At 39.1% G+C, this 22,711-nt stretch overlaps 1 protein-coding gene across 3 annotated transcripts in view; it reads right to left on the bottom strand.

Moving 5' to 3' along the window:
- The window catches only part of SLC25A13 (solute carrier family 25 member 13), a 169,167-nt gene that overhangs the window by 85,045 nt on the left and 61,411 nt on the right, over nucleotides 1–22,711 (bottom strand). For all 3 annotated transcript variants that reach the window (XM_081146688.1, XM_081146687.1, XM_081146689.1), the window contains exon 5: nucleotides 2,993–3,132. In XM_081146688.1, the coding sequence (XP_081002814.1) occupies nucleotides 2,993–3,132 (140 nt within the window). The remainder of the gene's footprint in view (nucleotides 1–2,992; nucleotides 3,133–22,711) is intronic.

Here is a 22,711-nt window from a genome sequence, read left to right on the forward strand (position 1 = left end):
AGTGATGGGGCAACAGGACTGTGGCCCACCCCCTTCTGAAATCCTACCCTAAGAACAAGGCTAAGACTAGGAAGGAGGACTGGCTTAACTCAACACTATAATCTAGATGCAAAGTATAAACAAGGCAAGTTTAGCTCAAAGAATATCAAATTTATCCACCACTTCATGAACTTTAGAACCAAAATACAGAAAACACACCAGCTCAACACTCGAGTGATGCCCGTGACCAGCACCTTCTCAGAGGGTGGGCAGCTGGTCTGGACTGTACACAGATGCACATGTGACATTCTCACAGCCCCACGGTGGCTTCTAACAAAGTCAAACGTGTATTAAAGGAAGAAAAAAAGATCTGACCTTGCAGAGAATGGCACTGCCCACCAATCACAAGACGTGCACCTACACAAGCACAGGTAACACCCAAGAGTTTGAGGCTCCAGCTGGCTGGAGCCAATCCAAACTACCTCCTAGAACCTTCAGTGGGATGGAGCAGTGTTGTCTCTACATACTGCTCAAGCTCCCGAAACCACAAGCACATCTCCGCTGTTTCTATGGCTGCACCTCTTCCTCAGCAGGTGACAGGCAGCAGCATGCACGGTGGCAGCTCTTTCACATCTCAAGCAGCCAAGTGTCTGCTTTCCTGACCCTGGCGCCAGGCAGGGAGCTGGTGCCTGTGTTTCTGAGCCCTGCCCTAGAGCAGAAGGGCGGGTGTGTGCCTGACAAAGGGAGAGCCTGAAACGGAGGAGATTAAGTTCACTTCTATCTATAAGTTCCCTGAATCCAGACAAAAGAGTTCAAAGGAAGCAAACAAGGCATTTAATTGGGGGCAGTGTGTGTGGGAGGTGACCCCAATGGAAGACATCAAAACTGGCATTTCACTGGCCTTCATATAAGTCAAGATTCATCCCTTAATTGCTTTAAATCTGGGCCTGGAGTGGGGCAGAAAAGCAAGGCCCTACCTGGGATAATTACCCAGGATAACCATTTTAATCTTGTAAAAGTTGAGCCCTTGCATTTGGGCTATAAAGTCAAAATCATCCCATGCAGGACACTGTGGGATGGGAGTCAGATTCAAGTGAATGCCCTACCTGTTGAAGCCGAAAGCCTACCCAGTAATGCCTGAGTCAGCTGGCCTCTGACTGGCTTCTCCCCATCTGGAGGAAGCCTAGCAGCCGCTGTGAGGGGTACACAGCCGATTCAGTGCAGCACAACTGATACTACTTAAAGGAAAACATGATCAGCCTTACGCCGCTAACGTCCCATTAAGACTCAAAGTTAATTAGGCTGCATTCCATAAAGCCAATTTGAGGCATTTGTCTCAATAGCATCACTGTAATTATTCCTCATCAAAAAGAACACCACCTCCTACTGCGCGCCAGTGTCTTGTATAAACAACAGCAAAAATCCAACTTGAATGCCATTCTCCACCTGAGTTCTTTACGTAGGTTTATGTTGAGATAGAACTGCACGTGGGGATTCAGAGACATTATCATGGTTTTAAAGAATATACAAAAGCAGGGTCAAGACATCCTGTTGTAAGTTCCCAAAGGCAAGGAAAATAAAAGCAAAGTAAGCAGCATGGCCAATTCATGTATTTTAACAATACCAGTAAAAGTCAAAATGAGAAGCACCTATTAAAGTCAACCTATTACACAGTGGTGGTGCCTAGGTATGGATGCCACATAATGCTGGCTGGATATCCTTCACCTCCACTCCACGTCTGTGTTTCCAACCACCCCGCAGAAGGCTCTGACAAGGTCTCAGCACACAAGAGAAGCAGGGGCACCCGGGTACCCGCTGACGATATTACTAGTGACAAAGAACAGAAGGTGGTTTCCCTGGCAAATTTTTCCTCACCCTGAATTTAAACATAGCCAACTAATCCCCTTAAATGACTCTTTTAAAGTATTACATTTAAAGGCCCTGGCTGGGTAACTCAGTTGGTTAGAGCATCGTCCTGATAGGCCAAGGTTGTGCGCGCGATCCCCAGTCAGGGCACATACAGGAATCAACCAAAGTGCATAAATAAGTGGAACAACAAATTGATGTTTCTGTCTCTGTCTCTCTCTAAAAATAAATCAATAAAAAAACTTATAAAATATTACATTTAACAAGATATAAAACTTAACTGTTGGAGAAACAAAACAAATGCTTAAAAATCCAAAAGAAAGAGTGGTTTATCATATAGACCCACATGTCACATAGATATTGATCTCTGGGGTTAAATGTTAATGTCATGGTTAAAACATTTTTAAAATTATGCTTCCGAAGGAAAACTACACTGTAATCCCATTTTCTTACTGCTCTTCTGTGGTATCATCAGTGATCCAGTGATACGATCACAATGTATGTGGTAGGGCACGAATGACTGGGCCAGGTACATCCAAGAAATGTCGACAACACACACAGTTTAACCCTGGACATGGGACAGCAAGCAAGTGCCCTTTCAACAGCTTTAAATATCCCAATGCCCAGACTGTCTGCCCCCCTCAACCCCCAAATCAAATCAAATCAAATCAAATCAAATCAAATCAAATCAAATCAAATCAAATCAAATCTCTAAAGGTGGGACCTAAGCAACAATAGTTTTAAAGTTCACCAGGTAACTCCAATATGCAGCCAAGTTCCAGACCCTGTGCCTTGCCTATGAAAAGCCTCAGATAAAATGATATACTGTTAGATGCTAATGATGACATCTCTCCATTTCTCAGGGAAAAACAAAATATTGGTAAATAGCAGTGGAACTAGTCATAAGTCAAGAGTTCAAGTTCCAATTTTGCCCCTCCTGACTTACATGACCATTGAGCAAATCACCTAATTTTCTGGGACCTCAATGTGTATTCCTTTTATTAAGTATAAAGGGCCCATTTGACCCTATGGTTTCTACACCTTACTAGAGAAATACTTGCAGATGGGATGGTTTGGTCTGGGGTTAGAAAGTTTGAGGTAAATCAGGATCCGGGTTTTACTTATTCTTTTCAAGAGCTAGACCCACCAGCAAAAACTGAGTGAATTCTGCATATGCCAGGTGTCTCTTTCTTTCTTTTCCAAAATGTAGTTGCACAAATTCTGAATCCCAGTTAAATGGAATATGTTGATGAATTGTGGTCTGTCCAAAAACTTGTTTCACGTCCTCTGAAAGGAGAAAAGAAAGGGTGATTAAAAGAAGGCCAATCAGATTTGACCTTATAAAATCTGTTATTAGATATTGCTACTTTCTTCTTCTAAAAAGTAACGCAACTTAAAAGAACACATAGATTATAAAACCATGGCAGAAATAAAAGTTTGAATTACCATGGAATCAGTTAAGAAATAAAAGTTACTAATCCCACCAAATAAAGGGGAAAAAAGACGCACACACATGCACATACACACACCACCTAAAAGGCAATAGGAAACCAAACCAAGTAATAAGCTTTTTATCTAATATGATGCATAATCTCAAGTTTTCAGTAAACAAATATTATTTTCTAAGCATAAGGGATATAATTCAATCTTCAGTAGCAGGAAACACATATACAGAGGTGGGAAAAATAGGTTCACAGTTGTGAGTACACAAAACAGAGTTTATTCTTGTATTATTGCTTATTAATTCTATATTACTTATGTGTATTACAACTGTAGTCCTACTTTTGCTCAGCCCTGTACATACCGAAACACGTAAGAGACTATACTTAAATATAGTCCTTTATCAAGGTATTGAAACGTTTTTGAGAATTTAGAAATCCGTTAGGTAAATCTTAAAGCACATATTCAACAGCACTAAGACACTATGGGGCTTTAGAAATTTCTACTATTTATTGAGCTGCAGTTTAAGATAAAGGTGGTGGGAAGAAAAGCCAGCAGCCCAATTCTTTAACTTTGCACAGCATACGTTTAGCTTGACAGAAGTTCTCAAATGGTCCAAATTACCCCATTTGAAGATGGGCTACCAAATGTGCTATTACTGAATGTGCTATTCTTCACTTTTTTTAGCCTCTACTACAAAACTGTAAGAGGACAGAGAAAAGAAAACAACAATATGAAAAACCTTACTTTTCTAAGGCTTCATGTTTTTATTTACCAGTCTCCTCTTCCCAAAAATACTGTGTGTTTGGAGGGTAGAGGGAATACAGGTTATTATTATATTAATGAAATTTGTCCTGGCCTTCACATCGTTAAACAGAACTACTAAACCTGCTTTATTTTTATGAGTCAACTGTGCCTGATACCTTTTTTTTTTTTTTTTTTTTTAACCTCTGTGTCTATTTAAAATAAGAAAACAGAGCAAAGTTCATTAGTCCTGTAAAGGGTGCCAAAAACTTTGGCACATGTTCCCACTGTTTCCCCCAAATTTCCTATTTCCACCCCCATTACACCCACAAGGTTTTATTCCATGAGTTTAAAGTTTCCAGAAAATTTTAAAGTCTTGCCATGAAGAAACAGTAGTGCCACCATCAGCATAAGGCTGGGTGTGTATTTGCACAGAGAAGGTAGTAAAAACCAGAATTATGCCAGGCATAAATTTTATAAAAGGTGGTAGAAAACCTCTGGCTGGCCCTGACAGCAAAATAAAAAGTTTTAAAGGGCAACCCTCAATTTCTTTGAATTTCTTCTGTCTTGTCTACTTTTAGGGGGGAAAAGAGACAGGAATTGGGATTTTAAAAAAGAAGGAAAGATTCCTAGAGGATCTGGGGAGATTGCGAGGTGGGCCTCAGTGAAATGAATTCGGTAGAAGGAGACTCCACAAGTTTCCTTTGGCTCTAAACACCTAAGAAGAAATTACCAAACTGAAATTCAAATAACTTAAGTTCAAACTGTACTAAATGGTAGCTGAAGGCACTTACGTTGTGCCAGGTATTGTTTTCATGTCAACTATATGTGTAAGTCTTCAGTGGTTAAAATAGATATTAACCTAGGTAATCTTTCCAGTTCTCAATTTCTGTAGCAATACATAAGGCAGGCCCAATAGAGATTAAAGGAATGCTCCCATAATCTTCTAATCTAGATCAATAAATTATCAAATGAGAATTGACATTCAAATGACAAAGATGTGACCAAAAGGAAAAACACAATTTTTACACTATAAATAAAATTTTACATTATAATAAACTTTTAGAGAAATAGTATACAAACAATAGTGGCTTTCTGGCATTTTTCTGCATTCTGGTGAAATAAATATTCCTTTCTGTCAAGCATTCTGATGAAATGAGGTTTTAATGTAATAATCATAGGATGGCTGTTAAAAATGAAGCTCTTCCTTTTCTTGGCCTCTCCTTGAGTGTCCCCTAGAAAGTAACAGACGGTATTAACCAAATATTGGTATAACACTAAGGCACTTGTATTTATATGGTCTAGTCTGTAAATATATATAAATAAATTTAAGTTACTCAAAAGTTAGTGAATGAATTTAATATGTGCCTCACCCTAACCAACAATCTTACTTTTCCTATAATTAAAGTTAACTAACTAGAACTCTGACTTGAATTCAAAACTGTGAACTCTGAACCCTAAGTCTACAGCCTTTTCTGCTACTCCAGAGAGCTCACCTCTCATGCCAATGCCGGCCTGAAGCACTGAAACCAGTCACACAGTAAAGTAGGGATGTGTGACCCCTAAGATATATCGCAACTCTACAAACTGTCAACTCTATAGAACTATACTTTTATAATCTGTTTTTTAAAAAGACATCTCTCTATAGTGGGGGGGGACATTTTTTCTGTCAAGGGCCATTTGGATATTCATAACATTCTCAGGCCATACAAAACTGTCAACTTAAAAATGAGCTATGAAAAAAGCTCTTAGGTTTATTGAATTTTGAGTCTCGCTTGCAGTTGCCTTGACAGGGCCAGACCAAATGATTTTGTGGGTGTATACGCGGCCGGCAGGCTGGACATTCCCCACCCCTGCTCTATAGCATGTATATGTATGTAGCTTTGTGCTCAATTACATGTGTTTATTGTATATCTTTTCTTACCACACAATTGAGGGCATAGAGCAACTACTAAGTAGTGTTTGAATTTAAATGAGTCAGAAGAGGTTTAATATCACAACAGTGTGACAGGTTAAGGACAGTGGTGTTAATCCTTTGAGGCACCCTAGTTTCCACCTTACTGAGAAGCTATTTCAACAATCACTTCCTAAGATTTTAGTGAATTATCAGTCTTGCTTATGAAAGCCTCCAGCCTACTCCTAGGTTCATTCAAGTGTAATGAGGGGCTAAAGAATCTGCATTTTAACCAGTATCCCAGGATTTTCTAATACGAGGGTCTAGGACCTCATTTTGAAATACATTGTCCTGAAGAGTTATGGAAGGCTTAGATTTATTATTTACAGATTTTTAAACTTCTCATTGAAACTGACAAAAATGTAAAACAAAGGAGGTAGGAAAGAGTCTCCAGACCAGCCAATGTCACACAGTAATATGTAAACACAGGCCACCTATAGATGCAAGAGGACACACAGGGCCTCCATGTGGACAAGCCAGCGGATAACATTCACCTCCCGGCCTACGTGAGCGGTGCTCCCTGGAGTCAGACAGCTTACAAACTACGTGACCCCAAGAAATTGGCCCCATCATCAGTTGTCAGCTGTTCTAGCATACGGGCAACTGTAAGAATGCCAGTCCTCAACTAGCTACAAATGCTGCGTAGCATGGCCGACGAGCACAGTGGAGGGAGGCGCTTAGACAAAGGGGAGAGAAAGGGTTCTTGGAGAAAATAAAACTTATTCGGGGTCCTGAAGGCTGTTGAGGGTTTATTCAGATGGATCTGTGAAGGAGTTTCTCAGTGGACAACAAGAGCATAAGGAAGGGCTTGTCGCATTTGAAGTAAATTGAGGGTCCAATCAATGCTTTGGGCCAAAGCCACCTGGGGTCACCGAGACATGCCAGGTCCTGCTCCGGGCACTTATAAATGTTGGCATCACTTGCCACCAGCAAATATTATTGTTTTTAAACCCCATGGACTTGGTGCTATTTTTATGGTAAAGAAAAGGTTGCTATGGGAGAACAGCTGGTCATGAGAATCTCAGAAAAGAAGACCTGGAGTTTCTTACACTTAGTACAATTTCTACAGAATTTATTTTTCACTGTCTTCACTTACCTGAATGTGCTCAAATATCATAAGATTGCCAGGCCTTTCTAATTGGACATACCAAATGATATGTGTAAGAAGGAAGGAGGATTATTGGTAAAAAGGGTGACTACCAACATTTCTACTTATTTTCATGGCTAATCAACTTTTTAAAATATTAAATTCTGTCACACTGGAAAATTTACACATTTTCTCCAAAAATTCTTTTATAGCTTCCTGAGTCTTTGACTACTTAGTCCTGCTCCAGTAAGTCATTCTGGGGCATTCATCATCTGAAATGCTTAGTCTCTACATCTTCTTGTTAGGTTCAGGAGCAAAAACAACATGTATAAGTCCAAAAGTCACAATGGATTCCTAGAATTTCCCCTCTCCCTTTGGGAGACACTGCACTATCATCTCAGGTTAATCTTTTCTCCTTTTAGGAGACATGAAGAGCTTTCTCACTCAATGTGAATGTTTAAAGATTTCTCCATACCTTGTGTGACAATGAAAAGTTAGAGTATTCCTCCCATTTTACAGCAGGAAAATCAGAAACTAAAAACTAAAGTGATTTTCAAATTCTGCTCTGTACTTTGGCTTCCATGGGAAATTCCATGAGCTTTACCATGAGAATGAGAAACTCCAGGAGTCAACCATAGGGCCATGCTATCACTAAACCTTTACCATTCCTTGACTTTTGCAAACCTAACTTGTAGTCCTGCAGAGAAAAGAGGAAACCCAAAATGTTTCAGGTTTTTTGATTCCTTACTTAGTTCAGTGTACTACATATCTAACTATAATTCATAACTCACCCCCTGATGGCTTTCAAATAAGTATTACTTGGCAGATTTATCACTAACTTAAAAAGAATTAGAAGAAGGTCTCCCCTAGCCTAAAACACAAGGTAAAATCTTACCAGGTTGAGATCAGATAGGCAAAGAAGCAAAACCGAATTAGCACTGGAATACGAATGAAGCCCTAGATATATATTTTGGATATTTAAAGTCATATTTTTCATAGCTCACCCGATCCTACTGAGAGTAAAAACAAATTAGAATGCTTATCTCTTAAAGTATAATCATTGTTATTTCAGTCTGTGCCAAACAAATTATGTTTGGAAGGCCTATAGTTCCCACAACATACCAATAATGGTGATATTATTTAAAGCAAGACTTCACCAGATAAGCTCAAGGATTCTTTTGGTTTATTTGTGGGACTTTACTTTCTCCACAAATGTTTTGAGCCTAAAAGTCTGCTGTATTTTTCATTCTCGATTACAAAAAGACAATTACAAAGTGGCAACTGTTTCTTTCCTAAATATAACCTTAAATTCAACTAATTTCCCCTAAATTAATAAATTTCCCAGGCTACAGAGTATGGTTGTAGAAGAAAGGCTGTTATTTTTAAAAGCTAGGTTGCAGATGACATGATCTCGTATATAGAAAGTCCTAAGGAACCCACTAAAAAACTATTAAATGGGTCCAGCAAGGTTGAAGGATACAAAATCAATATATAAAAATCAACTGTATTTCCATACACTGAAAATAAACCCAAAAGATGAAATTAAGAAAACAATGCCATTTACAATAGCCTCACAAAGAATAAAATACTTGGGGATATATTTAACAAAAGACATGCTAAACCTATACTCTAAAAATTATAGAACACTGTTAAAAGAAATCAGTGAAGACCTAAATAAACAGACATTTCATGTTCACAGACTGGAAGACTTAATACTGGTGAGATGGCAATACTCCACAAAGTAATCTACAGGTTCAGTGTAATTCTTATCAAAAATTCCAGCTGGCTTCTTTGCAGAAATTGACGAGCTGATCCTAAAATTTATATGGAAATTCAGGGGACCTGGAATAATCAAGACAATCTTGGAAAAGAAGAACATAGTAGTATTTCAAATTTACTACAAAAGCTACAGTAATCAAGACTACATGGTACTGGCATAACGACAGACATAGATAAACGCAAAAGAATCTGGAGTCAAGAAATAAACCCTTACATTCATGGTCAATCGATTTTCAACGAGGCTGACAAGACAATTCAATAGGGGAAGATCAGCCTTTTCAACAAATGGTGCCGGGACAACTGGATATCCACATGTAGAAGAAAAAAGTTAGAACCCTACCTCACACCATATACAAAAACTAACTCAAAATGGAGCAAAGATCTAAATATAACAGCTTAAACTGTGATGCTCTTACAGGAAAACATAGGCAAAAATCTTTGTGACTCTGGATTAGGAAATAGTTTCTTAAATATGACACCAAAAACTCAAGCAACAGAAGAAAATAACAAGTAAATTTAACTTCAAATTTTAAAACCTTTATATTCCAAAGGATACCATCAACAAAGTGAAAACAAAAACAAAAAAACACTACAGAATGGGAGAAAATTTTTGTAAATCATATTATCTGATAAAGAACTCTGGAACATACCAAGAATTCTCGTAACTCAATAAAAGACAAATTCACCCAATTTTAAAAATGGACAAAAGATCTGAGTAGATATTTCCCAAAAATGGACACACAAATAGCAAATAAACATATGACAAGATGCTCGATATCATTAGCCATTAAGGAAATGTAAATCAAAACCACAATGAGATATCACTTCACCTCCACTAATAACAAGTGTGGGTGAAGATGTGAAAAAATTGAAACCTTTATACAGGGCTGGTGGGAATGTAAAATGATGCAGTTACTTTGGAAAAATTTGGCAGTTCTTCAAAAAGTTAAACATAATTACCATATGACCCAGCAATTCAACTCCTAGGTATATATTCAAGAGAAATGAAAACATATGTCCACACAAAAACTTGTGCACAAATGTTCATAGCAGCGTTATTCATAGTAGCCAAAAAGTGGAATCAACCCAAATGTTCATTAACTGAAGGATGGATAAACAAAATGTGATATTATCCTTAACTATGTGATATTATTCATCCAACAAAAATATGGTACTATTACATGCTACAACATGGATGAACCTTGAAAACATTATGCTAAGAAGCCAGCCACAAAAGATCACACACTGTATGATTCCATTTACATGTAATGTCCAGAATAGGCAAGTCCATAAAGACAGAAAGTAGATTAGTAATTGCCCAGGACTGGAAGAAATAGGGGAAAATGAGTGGGGAGAGTGAGAATTGCTAAGTTATGCCGTTTCTTGTTGGGGTGACAAAAATGTTCTAAAATTGACTGTGGCGATGGTTGCACAAATCTGTGAATGTACTAAAAACCACTGCATTATACTTTAAATAAGTGCAATAATGCTACTTTTTAAAAACCTGAGACTGTCAACTCGGCCTCTTATTAATGAGTGACATTAGGCAAATTACTTACTCTGACTCAAATTACTTAATCTGCAAAGTGGGAATAAAATACGTATCTTAGAGGGTTGTTCTGGAGCTAAGCATGCCTAGCACAGTGTTCTAAAACATAGTAGGTGACCACTAAAATGGTAAAACTCCAAAATCTAAAGTCTTAATTATAATGAAAGATGTTTTCGGGGTACTAAATATTTACAAATGATACAAAGAAGAATCAGACACAGTGTGACTTGGAAATACCAGTAGTTTATACATGTCTCAAAAAGCAATAATTTCCCTCGAATATTTAATATTCATCCTTCTCTTAACTCACACATTAAAATTTTGAATAAAAAGTGATAAAAAACTAAGTAATTTTCTATTATGTTTCTGAAAGTATGAAATTAAGAAAGATTAAGAACCTCCATTCTTTCCTTTGCAGATCTTTCAGATAACTAGAAATATTTAATTGGCAAATTACTTGCACATGCCATTAAGTGGTTAGGCTGAATTTGTTTTCACAGATTCTATGAGCTCTTATTCCTTAACCTCCACCACACAGTAATCTGAAATCATCAAGGTCTTCACTTATGCAAATTTCAACTTTCTCCGTTTTTGTTTCCATACAGAATAACTACATTAATGCGGTCTAATTTCCAAAAGATTCACTTTTCGAAGCTGCAAATCAACGGGAACGTTTCCCATTAAGATAAAAAAAGGTTCATCAAGCTACATTATTTCAAACACTGAGCCATAATCTCCCTCTCATGGATCCTAAAAAGTGCATTAATACAATAAACACAAAAAGGATGTTTCTGTTAAGCCCGAAAGCAAGCGCTCGGGGGGCGAAGGGAGAGCGGCTGAAAGCGCCGCGCTCTCTCCCCGAGCCTGTGCTCAATCCCTGCAAAGTTGCGGTTTCGCTCTCAGGGCAATAATATTCCACCCCGCTGGTCTGGTTAACAACAGCTTATGCGGCCACCGTCTTTTAAGCAGGGAGCAAAGACAAATTGTTGAATTCGTGAGTTAAATGACATAATGGAGTAAGTGGATGCAGACCTATCTCTGCTGCCACAGGCTCCGATATCAAGGTTGCCATTTCAAACCCTTTTGACAAGTGCCTTTTTATATTAATCACAGTTAAGGGCCTGAAGAGGAACGAAGTATTCTGGCTACAATTCAGGCTCGCTCAGGGAAGTTCTAGGGGGAAAATGGGTGCCATTAAAACGGAGTAAGTACAGAACAAGTACTTCACACACGCAGCCCTTCTCATTAAAATGGAGTTCGCTCCGGGCCCCTGTAAACTTTCTATTATTCTCATTCTGAACATGTAGGCACAGTGGTGGAAAGTATCTTTCAAACACTAAGCACACACAGAGACACACCGCACACACACACACAGGCAAGCTGAGCTGAGCATTGTACTGAAGTCACAGATGGTGCTGGCATAGGTAAAAATTAGGAATAATTTAAAACTCTCCAAGTTCTGTACTTAGAGAGGGATGGGACTGCCCTGACATGAGGACACGTGACATCCTAGAAAAGAACACAGAAGACAAAGTCGTGATTCCTACAAGACCAGTCACCTTCCTGTCTCTGGGCCTGTTTCCACATCCGTGGAAGAAAGCCATGAACTACACCAGCCATTGTTTGATTGCAGGGTGAACCATGTTTCCTGGCAGAGCTTGTTCGAAACACCTTCCCAAGCCCCACGCCCAAAGATTCTGATTCAGCGGATTTGAAATGGAGCCAGGGAGTCCACAGTTGCAGTGAACATCCCTGTGCTATTACAATGACAACCTGTGGTCTGCCTTCTACCTAAGAACATTTCCTATTCTAAATCTGTTGGATCTAGAAATCACCAAAATTAATACACTATTTAAGTCATAGTGAACGCTGGTGAAAAGTGAACAGAAAAGGTGAAAAGTTGGCCACTATTTAGCATTCAATATTAATCTCTGTCCCATGCATTATCTAGACCAGGGGTGGGGAACCTTTTTTCTGCCAAGGGCCATTTGGATATTTATAACATCATTCTCAGGCCATACAAAATTATCAACTTAAAAATCAGCTATGAAAAAAGCTCCTAGATTTATTGAATTTTGAGTCCCACCTGCAGTTGCCTTGGCAGGGCCAGACCAAACGACTTCTTGGGGTAGACGTTCCCCACCCCTGATCTAGACCAACAGCAAGAGACGCCAACTGAGATGTTTTCAACCCATCTGCTAAAAAAAGTTATTTTCAAATGGACAGAATAAATAATTAGTGGTCTTTCATAACCTCAAAAGTAGGTCAGTTAAAATGGTGTTTGAAGCATAGAGCTGACTGTGGTCACTCTCCAGACGTGTGCTTGCTTTAATCATCTGCTGTGTTAATTACTGTTAACTTTCCTCACTACTAGAGAAGAGCACTACTGAAAAACTCCAGCTCTTTGAAATGCTTAAGGCAGTACAAAGAATCCTAATTCGTTCTCTAAATGCAAACATAATATCTATATTGTTTAGAAGACCAAATTACGCTAGTTTCCTTAGACGAATGTTATCAAAAATAATTTTCTTGCAAAAGCTTTGACGTACATTTAACCCTACTTAAATGCTTTCAAGAGCAGAGGTACTACACATGTATACCCACAGTGATCCCATATTAGTATAAAGCTGTTTTATTTCAATTAAAATGTCTAACTATCCACCCCCAACATATACCTAAACTGTAATTTTCTCTGAGAACTTGCAGTATGTTCTTGATTTTGTTTCCTTGATGGACCTATCAGAGCAAAAACTGCCTCGCAACTGTTGGAAGAAATCAGTCATTAGCAGCAAGATTACAGCAAATTTTCCAATTTAGAAAAATTGTATTTTTATCTCTCTCTCACACTGAAAGAATAATGGTATAATTTGACTATTTTTAAGTGAGCAGAACAGTTTAAAATAGTCAAATTTTCCCAGTGCTCCAAGTTTTAGGATTTACTGTTAGCTCTGTGCTCTCCATACCTTCTTTCCTTGTCACAGATTCTCTTCTCCCTTCATCTTACACACAAATACACACACACACTTACACACAGCAGGAGCAGAAGCCCCCAATCCGGCCTCTCCGCACTAACGGTCTTCTAAAGAAAGGTTAACCTTCGGGCACTTAACTAAGGAGGAGCTTTACACGGTTATGGTGATTTACTCTCCAATTGACATTCTCCCACCTTCTCAACAGGCCTCCCCCACCCGAACCCAACTCCCTATTTTTAAAATGGAGTGATGAAATAGCAAAAAGTACAATATTTTAGCCATTTGAAGCATGGGCGATTCTCAAATTATCCCACCAACTGGAAGTGCTCTCTGATACTACTATCTTGCAAAATTGATGCCATTATGGTCAATCGTGCAAATCCGTATTTAGCTTTTCGTAAATAGTGGATTTTTGACCCAATGAACTGGAACAGCTTCTGAAGAGTCTCTAGGATCTCAGGCAAGACACTTGGTACTTGGGCATGCCACAACCCTTATCAGTTTGGAGGTCATTTACTTCCAAAATCACACTGTTCTCATTCAGCTGTCTTATTCTCTTATCAGAATGTGTATAAGAAAATATACTCAGGTCCCCAAATAATATAAAATAAAATCTACTATACAGCAATAAGTTTCTTTCACCAAAATAACACATTATTTCTGTGAAACATGAAAATCAGGATCAATATTAACAACAAAAACTTTCCCTAAATAATGCTCCTTCTGATTCAACCCATTTTCCCGCCAGTTGGCTTTTCGAATATTTCATTTTCCAAGTGTCTTTACAAAGATAATAAATAAATAACCCACTTTCCAGTGAGCTTAAAAACTTACGGCTAATGTTTTGTCTTCTTCTAGTCCAATACCTACATTCCTCTTGCTCTAAAATTTATTATTAAACTTGGGTACCTACCTTAAAAACTCCTCATATCCATACTTTTAACTCTTATCATTTTCTGCAACTTAAACCAAAATGACTGAAGTGAGTTGTTTCCACATATTTCCGCCTGCTATCTAGCCTGTCTGTTTTCCCAGAGTAAACCAAGTTCACTTTCATCACAGCAGGTATTCCTGGACAAAAGCTAACTGGGAACCCAGAAAGGGCACCTCCTAACATGCATTTCAGAGAATTAACTAGAGAAGGATATTAGAGCCTGGCTGGGCGTGGCTCAGAGGTTGAGCATCGACGTAGGATCCAGGAGGTGACAGTTCAATTCCAGGCCAGCGCACATGCCCAGGTTTTGGGCTCGATCACCAGTCGGAGGCGTGCAGGAAGCAGCCAATCAATGACTCTCTCATCATTGATGTTTCTATCTCTCTCTCCCTCTCCTTTCCTCTCTCTGAAATCAATAAAGATATATTTAAAAAAAAAAAAAAAAAGAGAGAGAGAGAGAAGGACATTAGAAATCTCCTAATAAGTTCTGTGGGTTCTGTTTAGGTCTCACACACAAAAGAAAGGTCCTGTTCAAATGAGTATGACAAAGTTAAATAGATTTCTATTTTCTGCAGGACTTCTCAGAGCCTTAATAAACTAAAAATTTTAGGCTTTATAATGCTCTAACAGAAGAATCATTTTTCATACAATGCTTACTAACATAAACAGGAAACACCATTTTTAAGTACAAAAACTTACAAAATCATTCAAAATAGTAAGGATAAGAGGCCACTGTTGTGTCCAATAAATGAGCAAGATTTGACTAGTTTCTTTTGGATTCCAGGCCAACTGAAGCAGCAAGCCAACCAATGTCTCCCAGCATGGCAAGGGTGTAGACTACTTTAAGCTGAAGTTTTTAAAAACAGTGCTGGAAAAATCTTAAACAAGATATATGTCCAGTTGTTCAACTCTCTCTCTATAAAAGACAGTGCTTATCTTTTGGCAGGTCACTGACTCCTTTGAGATCTGCTAAAATCAAATGCTCATTTAGACAAAATACTACTAACAATTACAGCCATTCCTGAACTCTCTGCCACTTATCTAGAAACCAAAGTTGAGAATTCCTGTCTTCAAAGTTCAATTAAAACTGCAGACTCCCATATACACTACTACCACCACCACACATAGGTAATGAAATTGGGTGCTTATGTTTACATACTAACAATGATAACTTTAAAATTGCACACAAAACATTTCATAAAATTTTGTTCACTATAATGAAAAAGATAAGCCAAAGTAGAGAAAAACACATAATGGTAGTATGCAAACAAAAATTTTAGATTTCAACCTAAGGAAGTGCTGAGGTATAGAATGTACTTTGAATTTTTAGGGGTTCTGATTGTGACTTTCACTAGATAAAAGTAAGATGAACGTCCTCTATTACTATTAAGCTAGGCTATTATTGTTGTCTAATGCAGATACAACAACTGAAATACTGATAAACAGAAATAGTCCATGTTAAATTGGCATCATGGAAAGACCCATCACTGGTGGTTACACTAAATATACCACATTAACAGTTTCACTAAGCACGCACGTGCACACACACACTCCCACACATTTTCTTAAAGTTCATAATGAAAATGCTTTGCTCTCCCAGCATCATTAAATGAGAAACTGGAAAAATGAAGGTGTCTGGGAAACTATCATTCACAACCTGTCACACTAACCTGCTCAGAGGCCAGTAAGTCATTTAAAGCCCTGATTTTCAGTTCTTCTGCTCAGAATATGGGAGTGATCACCGGCCAGCTTCACAGTGGTATTGGGAAGCCTACACAGTGATCACAGGCACCTCTCCCTCTGGTTTTGCATTAAAACCCATCTTTTCTAAGTGTCATTTGGATACTGTCCCTGTCCTCTAAAGAACTCTTCAAGACACCCAACTGCCACTCCTATTAAATAAAAACTCCTGCTCAGGACCCGTGGTGGGGTGTCCATCACACAACACCCTCCCCCTGAGCACTCATGTTTCTTAAGCTGCACATTTCAATCAAGCACCTCCTCTACTATCCTCGGCCCATACAAAGACCACCTTCCTCCCACCTCGCTACTCTGAACTCTGCTCATGTCAAAAGATAAAGTTTCCTCGGTAATGCCCATGTCAAGAGCATTTCAACGAACTACCTGGTTGTCTGTGTAACCAAGGCAACTTTCTACGTATATTGAGAACTCTAATCCAAGTACATTCTTCCTTATAACTACTTTCTACTGTAGTCATATAAACAAAATCTTAACTAATGTTTTTGTCTATTGTCCTTTGCTCCTGCCTAAAAAATTATTAAATCCCCCTAATGTCTGATATAGATCGAAACCACTATGGATTAATTGGCACCTAGCTCACTTAGGAAGGAACTGCCCACCTCACAGAACATCACCACCACCAGAGGGAGGCAGTGTGGCTCAGTGACTAGAACTTGGCCATCACCAGGCTGCTCACCTGGCTCTACCACAGACAACTGTGCACAGGTTACTTAACCTCCTCAAGGCCATTTCCTCATCAGAAAAATGAGGATTATAATAGTACACATCTCCTAGGTAGTGAGAATTAAATACTAAACTACACAAAGTGCTTAGCGGGGAGTGGGGGGGCGGGTAATGTAGTAAGACATCAATAAACTTAAAGAAAAAAATGAGGGTTACTTTGCTTCTCTCAAGAGATTATATAAAACCACATATCTGGAGCAGAACAAGCTCAGTAGCTACTACTGGGCCCTTCTTCCTTTCTTCGACCCCCTTTCACCCCAAAGCTAATCAGGAGCCAAGTTAAATATGACTCCTTCTCGGAATGGCTCTGGTGGGATCCAGAGATGAGTCCAGTCCAGGCCTCCCTTACCTCTGCCCAGACTATTGCGGCATCTCCCAAGTGACCGTCACCAGACCCCCACAGCTCCATCTCTTCCTGCAAATCCCCATATCACATCATCTGGAGTCAGACGCTCCTCCAGGTCTGTTCAGACAGCCTCCGTCCCTCCCACCCATGGAGCTTGCTGTACATTATGGACAGGCTCTCCTGACACCAAACTATGTAATTGTTTTAACCTTCATCCAAGGACATGCTCAGAGAGAGGACAGGAAAGATAGGGAGATAGAGGGATAGACAAACAGACATTAATGTAAGAGAGACATCGATTGGTTGTCTTCCGTATGTGCCCTGACCAGGAATCAAACTGGCAACCTTTAAGTTCATAAGACGACGCTCAACCAACTGAACCACTCTGGCTGGGCACAAATTATATAATTTTTATTTGTTTATTGTCTCTCTCTCTCTCTCCCTAAAACTTAAGTGCTCTGAAGAGAATTTAAAAATTTTTTTCACTGCTGTATCTTCAGTCTTACAATATAGTAAGCATTCAACACAACTCTGTCTTTACTCATTTATCTCATCCAGTTCAAACACCATCTATTTGCTGATACCTATCAGATAACCATCTCCCAAATCCCACACTCATATATCTAAGTGCCTATCTGACACCCTCACTTAGATATCCACTAGGCATCAAACTAATACATCCAAAATGAGCTCCTGTTGTCCCCCCCGCCCCTGCCTCACTGCCAAACCCGCAGTCCCCCCCGCCCCCCTTGGTGGTAACTCCACCCTTCCAGTTGATCTGGCCCACTCTGGAATCATTCTTGCCTCCTCTCTCTTTCACAGCCCATATCCAATCCACCAGAGAATCCTTCAAAATTGGTTCTTTCTTCAAAATATCCCTTACCTCACTCTGGTCCAAGCCACTATGATCCCTCACCTGTATTATTACAATAGTCTCCTAACTGTTCTCTCTCTTTCTGACTCTTCTATTTCCCATTTTCAACAAAGCAGCCAGAATGATCCTGTTAAAACATAAACCAGATCATGTCACTCTTGTGCTAAAAAAAAATATCCTGCAGTGGTTTCCCGGTTCACTTACCACCAAAGTCCAAGTTCTAACATTGACCTAACCCTACTTGACTAGATCTGTTACTTTTCTGAGCTCCTCTCCTACCAGCTCCCCTGCCTCACTCAGTTCACAGGGTCCTTCTTGCTGTTCCTCAAAGGTGCAAACATACTCCAGCCTTCAAACCTGAGCAATGGCCATTCCCTGTGCCTGGGACAGTCTCTCCCCCTCCTCCTTCCCTATGTCCACTTCCTTTACCTCTTTCAACTTTGTGCTCAAAAGTCACTTTATCAATGAAGCCAACCGAACCACATTACACACAAAGAGGAGAACCTTCTTTGTTTCAAAGATCACAGGAAACACTTAGTTGTCACCACAACATACCCATTCTACTAAGGGTCTTAATCCCTAATCTTAACAAAACCAACTTCTATATGTTCCTGTTAACACTCAGGTGGAGGGGTGGGAAAACTGTATTCCATTGGCCCACCAGCTTTTTTTGGTAAAGTTTTATTGGAACACAGCCACGCCCATTATTTACATACTGTCCAGGGGAACAGCAGAGTTGAGTAGTTGTGACAGAGACACTATGGCCCACAAAGACCAAAATACTTACTATCTGGCCCGTTAGAGCAAAAAGTCTGCTGCCCCTGGTCTAATATAAAAAGTAATGCTTAAAAAAAAAGAAAATCATGTTGATACTCAAAAAATCTAAGTTTTCAAGAGCTAAGGCTTTAAATATTATAAACTGAAAACTTAATAAATATCTCTTCATGTGACAGCATAGAGGCTTATAACTGATATAATGTTGCTTTGTTCATTATTACGTTCCTTTGGTTAAGTGACTACACAATCAACAAATGTCATTTCCTCTTCCCTCCTCTCACCCTGCTTGCCTTCTGCCTCGAGTTACTACACTTCTCTCTCTCCCACATTAACCAAAATTTGATAATAAAAATTATGTTCAAATTCAGAGAACTCTGAAGTTTTTCTCCATTTGTTATATTCAATATGTGTTGACATGATACAAATCAAATCAACTATTCACAAACTTAAAAAAATTATGCTTACTCTTCAGCTCAGAAGTAAACCAGAGCTCACGTTCCTGCTGCTTGCCCTTCCTGAGTTTTAGCACCGATTCCTACTGGCTATGGTCCTAGCAACAAAACGAGAGAACTACACTAGCATCTTTTATTTATTTTTATTTTTATTTTTGTTAATCCTCATCTGAGGATATTTTTCCATTGATTTTTCAGAGAGAGTGGAATGGAGGGGGGGAGAAGGAGGGAGGGAAGAGAGAGAAACATCGATGTGAGAGAGAGAAAGAGACATCAACTGGCTGCCTCTCACATGAACCCCAACCAGAGGGTGGGGAGTGAAACCCGCAACCCAGTAAGTGCCCTTGACAGGGAATCAAACCCATAACCCTTTGGTGCTCGGGACAACTCTAACCCCTGAGCCATACTGGCCAGGGCTACACTAGCATCTTTTGGTGACAAATCACAGAGACACATCTTTTGTCTTTCAAAATTTCTAGTCTTCACCAGCTCAAATTTTCCAAATAGTGGTGAAGTAGATAGACTAACATTTGCTACTAAATAAACTTTTATTTAAATACTTAAAAAAAAAAACAATCTTGAGGGACTCACATTTATAAGGTATATAAAGGTACTAGAAATATTTAATGCATTCAAAATCTCAGCAGGATTTTTGTGAAAATTAACAACTTATTCTAAAATTGTTCTGGTAATGGAAAGGGCCCAGAATAGCTAAGATGATCTTAAAGAATAAAATTGGAGGGCTTCCCAGATACTGATGCTTATATGAAGCTGTAGTAATTGAGATAGTACAGCGCCAATGCAGAGTAGACAATTACAGAAGCACAGAAAGTTCAAAACTGACCCACACTCTATTTATGACAAGTGTTTCTTTAGACAATAAAAGAAAGAGTGAGCCTTCTAATAAATGGTGCCGAGTGAACTAAACATCCATATCCATAGGGTCCAGGGAGGAAACTTCTCCCCCAACTGCATGCAAAAATAAACAAACAAAAAACAAACAAGCAAATTCTAGAAACACTAAGATCTAAATTTGAAAGGAAAACAATAAAACTTCTGGAAGAAAATACAGGAGAATATCTTCATGACCTTGGGGTAAGCAAAGATTTCTTAAACAGGACACAAAAAGCACTAACCATAAAAGAAAATGCTGATAAATTGCACTACATTAAAATTAAGAATTTATGCTCTATTGAGGGAGTTGAAAGTACAAGTCACAGAGTCAAATTATTCTGTGAAATACAGAAAATCAGCACACCGCTAAAGAGGATACTCAAGTAGCCAACAAACACTTTTTTAAAGTTACACAACCCATTTGTAATCAGGGAAATGCAAATTAAAGCTACATAGTGAGCCATCAGTAAAATAAAAGTGATTGACAATACCAAGCATTGGCAAAGATGTGAAGTAACTGAAACTCTCACACACTGATGGTATGAATGAATGTAAACTAGTACAACCACTTTGGAAAACAGCTTGGCAGTATCTAGTGAAACTAAATGTACACATTTTCTATGACTCAAAAGTCGTACTCCTAGAAATGCCTTCACACACACACACACACACACACCAAAAAAAAATATAAAAGCATATTATTTATAGCAGCCAAACTGGAAATGTGAAAATGTCACCAACATTTAGAATGAGTAAATAAATTAGGGAAAGGTTCACACGATGGAATACTATACAGCAAAGAAAAAAACCGAAGTAAAAATACAACAAAAACTTGAATGAATCTCACAAATAAAATTTGAGTAAAAGAAGTAGGAATAAAAGAGTACATTGTGTACTGTTCCATTTTTGGTAAGTTTTAAACAAGCAATACAAACTGACAGTGATAGATATGAGTTGTTACCACTGGGACTGGGGGACAGTGAATGGGAAGAGACCTGTGGGATGCTGGTACCATTTTCTTTGTGATATGGATGGAGATAAAACAACTGCCTACATTGTGCAAAAATTTATCAAGAAGTACACTGATTTGTGCATTCTTCCTCATGTATGTTATACTTCAATAAAGTATACTTTAAAAAGTAAAAGTAAAAAATCACTATCATAACTAAAATCACTGTCAGGTTAAAAATGCAAAAAGAAACATTTAGAACAAAATATGTTTTCTCTACACATATAGAATTGTAAATTGTTGACTAGGATTTTCTACTTATACTCATATCCTGTTGTATACCTGTTGCTATCTCAAGATGCACTTAGAAATATCAGGTATCAAAATAAGAAAACATGGTGAGAACAAGAATATTGGAGATCTGTTTTACCTCAAAGGAAATAGGTGAACATAATGAACTAGGTCAAAGGAACAAAACTGACCCAATGAAGATCTTTTCATTGTGGTGAACACAGGGAGTGGTCTAGACATGAAAACATGTTGAACATAAACAAGGCCTCAGAGAAAACAGAGGAAGATTTCCCTGAAATGCGACACTTGATCTGCCCCTCACTCCCCCTGACTTCTGTTTGCTGAGCAGCAGGATCAGGGTTAGGGGGAGCACGAATACTCCCAGCTTGTTGACAAACACTGGTGCTTGCTGAGCTACGAGAAGCCCTGCTGCAGACAAGCTATGATGTGGAAAGCCAAAACGCAAACAGATGAGAAGTTACCTGCACTCCTCTGGGGGAAATGCAAGGCTAGGAGGCACGGTGGGCCTGCTCCACACGCCAGACTTCCCTGCAGCCCATGGGGAGGCCCCAATGAACCTCCGTAGGGTGGGAAAACCATGCTCACCCCAGGACCCGCAATGACTGAGAGGTAAAAAAGGAGCCCTTCCTCTCTTACCACCCCAGGCTTACACCACCCAAAGCCGCACACTCAGGTAGACGGCCTTCGGGGATACAGAAGGGCCATTCTTGGGTAAAGGACTGACAAGGAGCTAAGGAAGTGCCCAGGAGTAAGACTGCCATTGCATGTTTCTCAAACAGCCACATATGGACAGATAGGCAGGTAACAGATTGGGATTCTCTTAATATTGTGGGTCTCTGAGACCAGGATTGACTAAGTAAGTCTTTTCTGCCCAACTCCCACTTTTTAAAAAAAATTTCTTCATCCCCATTATGAGTTTCCTGGAAAATGTACCAATTGCTAGATTCTTCTAAAAGGAACCTGCTGCTGAAACATGATTTGTTTACTTGGGCAAAAGCCTTTTACACATAGCACCCACCTCCACTGGATGACTCTACCCTACCTTATGAAAAATGCTGGAAGTGTCAGCTATATTTTAGAATTGGATGGTCATTTGGGTATCTTCTTCATACTGTTCATATCTCTTTCAGTTTAATCCTAAATAGGGATTAAAAGCTCAAAAAAGCCTATGGGACATTTTATGACACCCACAGAGTGAGGATCCCATCGGCTCATCATAAATGGCTACAGGACATGGACACCCCCTACTTACGCTCTGTGAGACAGGCAGGCTGTGAAACAAATTACCTGTGGCAGGCAAAGCCCTGGGAAAGGGGGTG

Source organism: Miniopterus schreibersii (genome assembly GCF_964146895.1).
Source record: "Miniopterus schreibersii genome assembly, chromosome: 9".
NCBI classification, from domain to species: domain Eukaryota; kingdom Metazoa; phylum Chordata; class Mammalia; order Chiroptera; family Miniopteridae; genus Miniopterus; species Miniopterus schreibersii.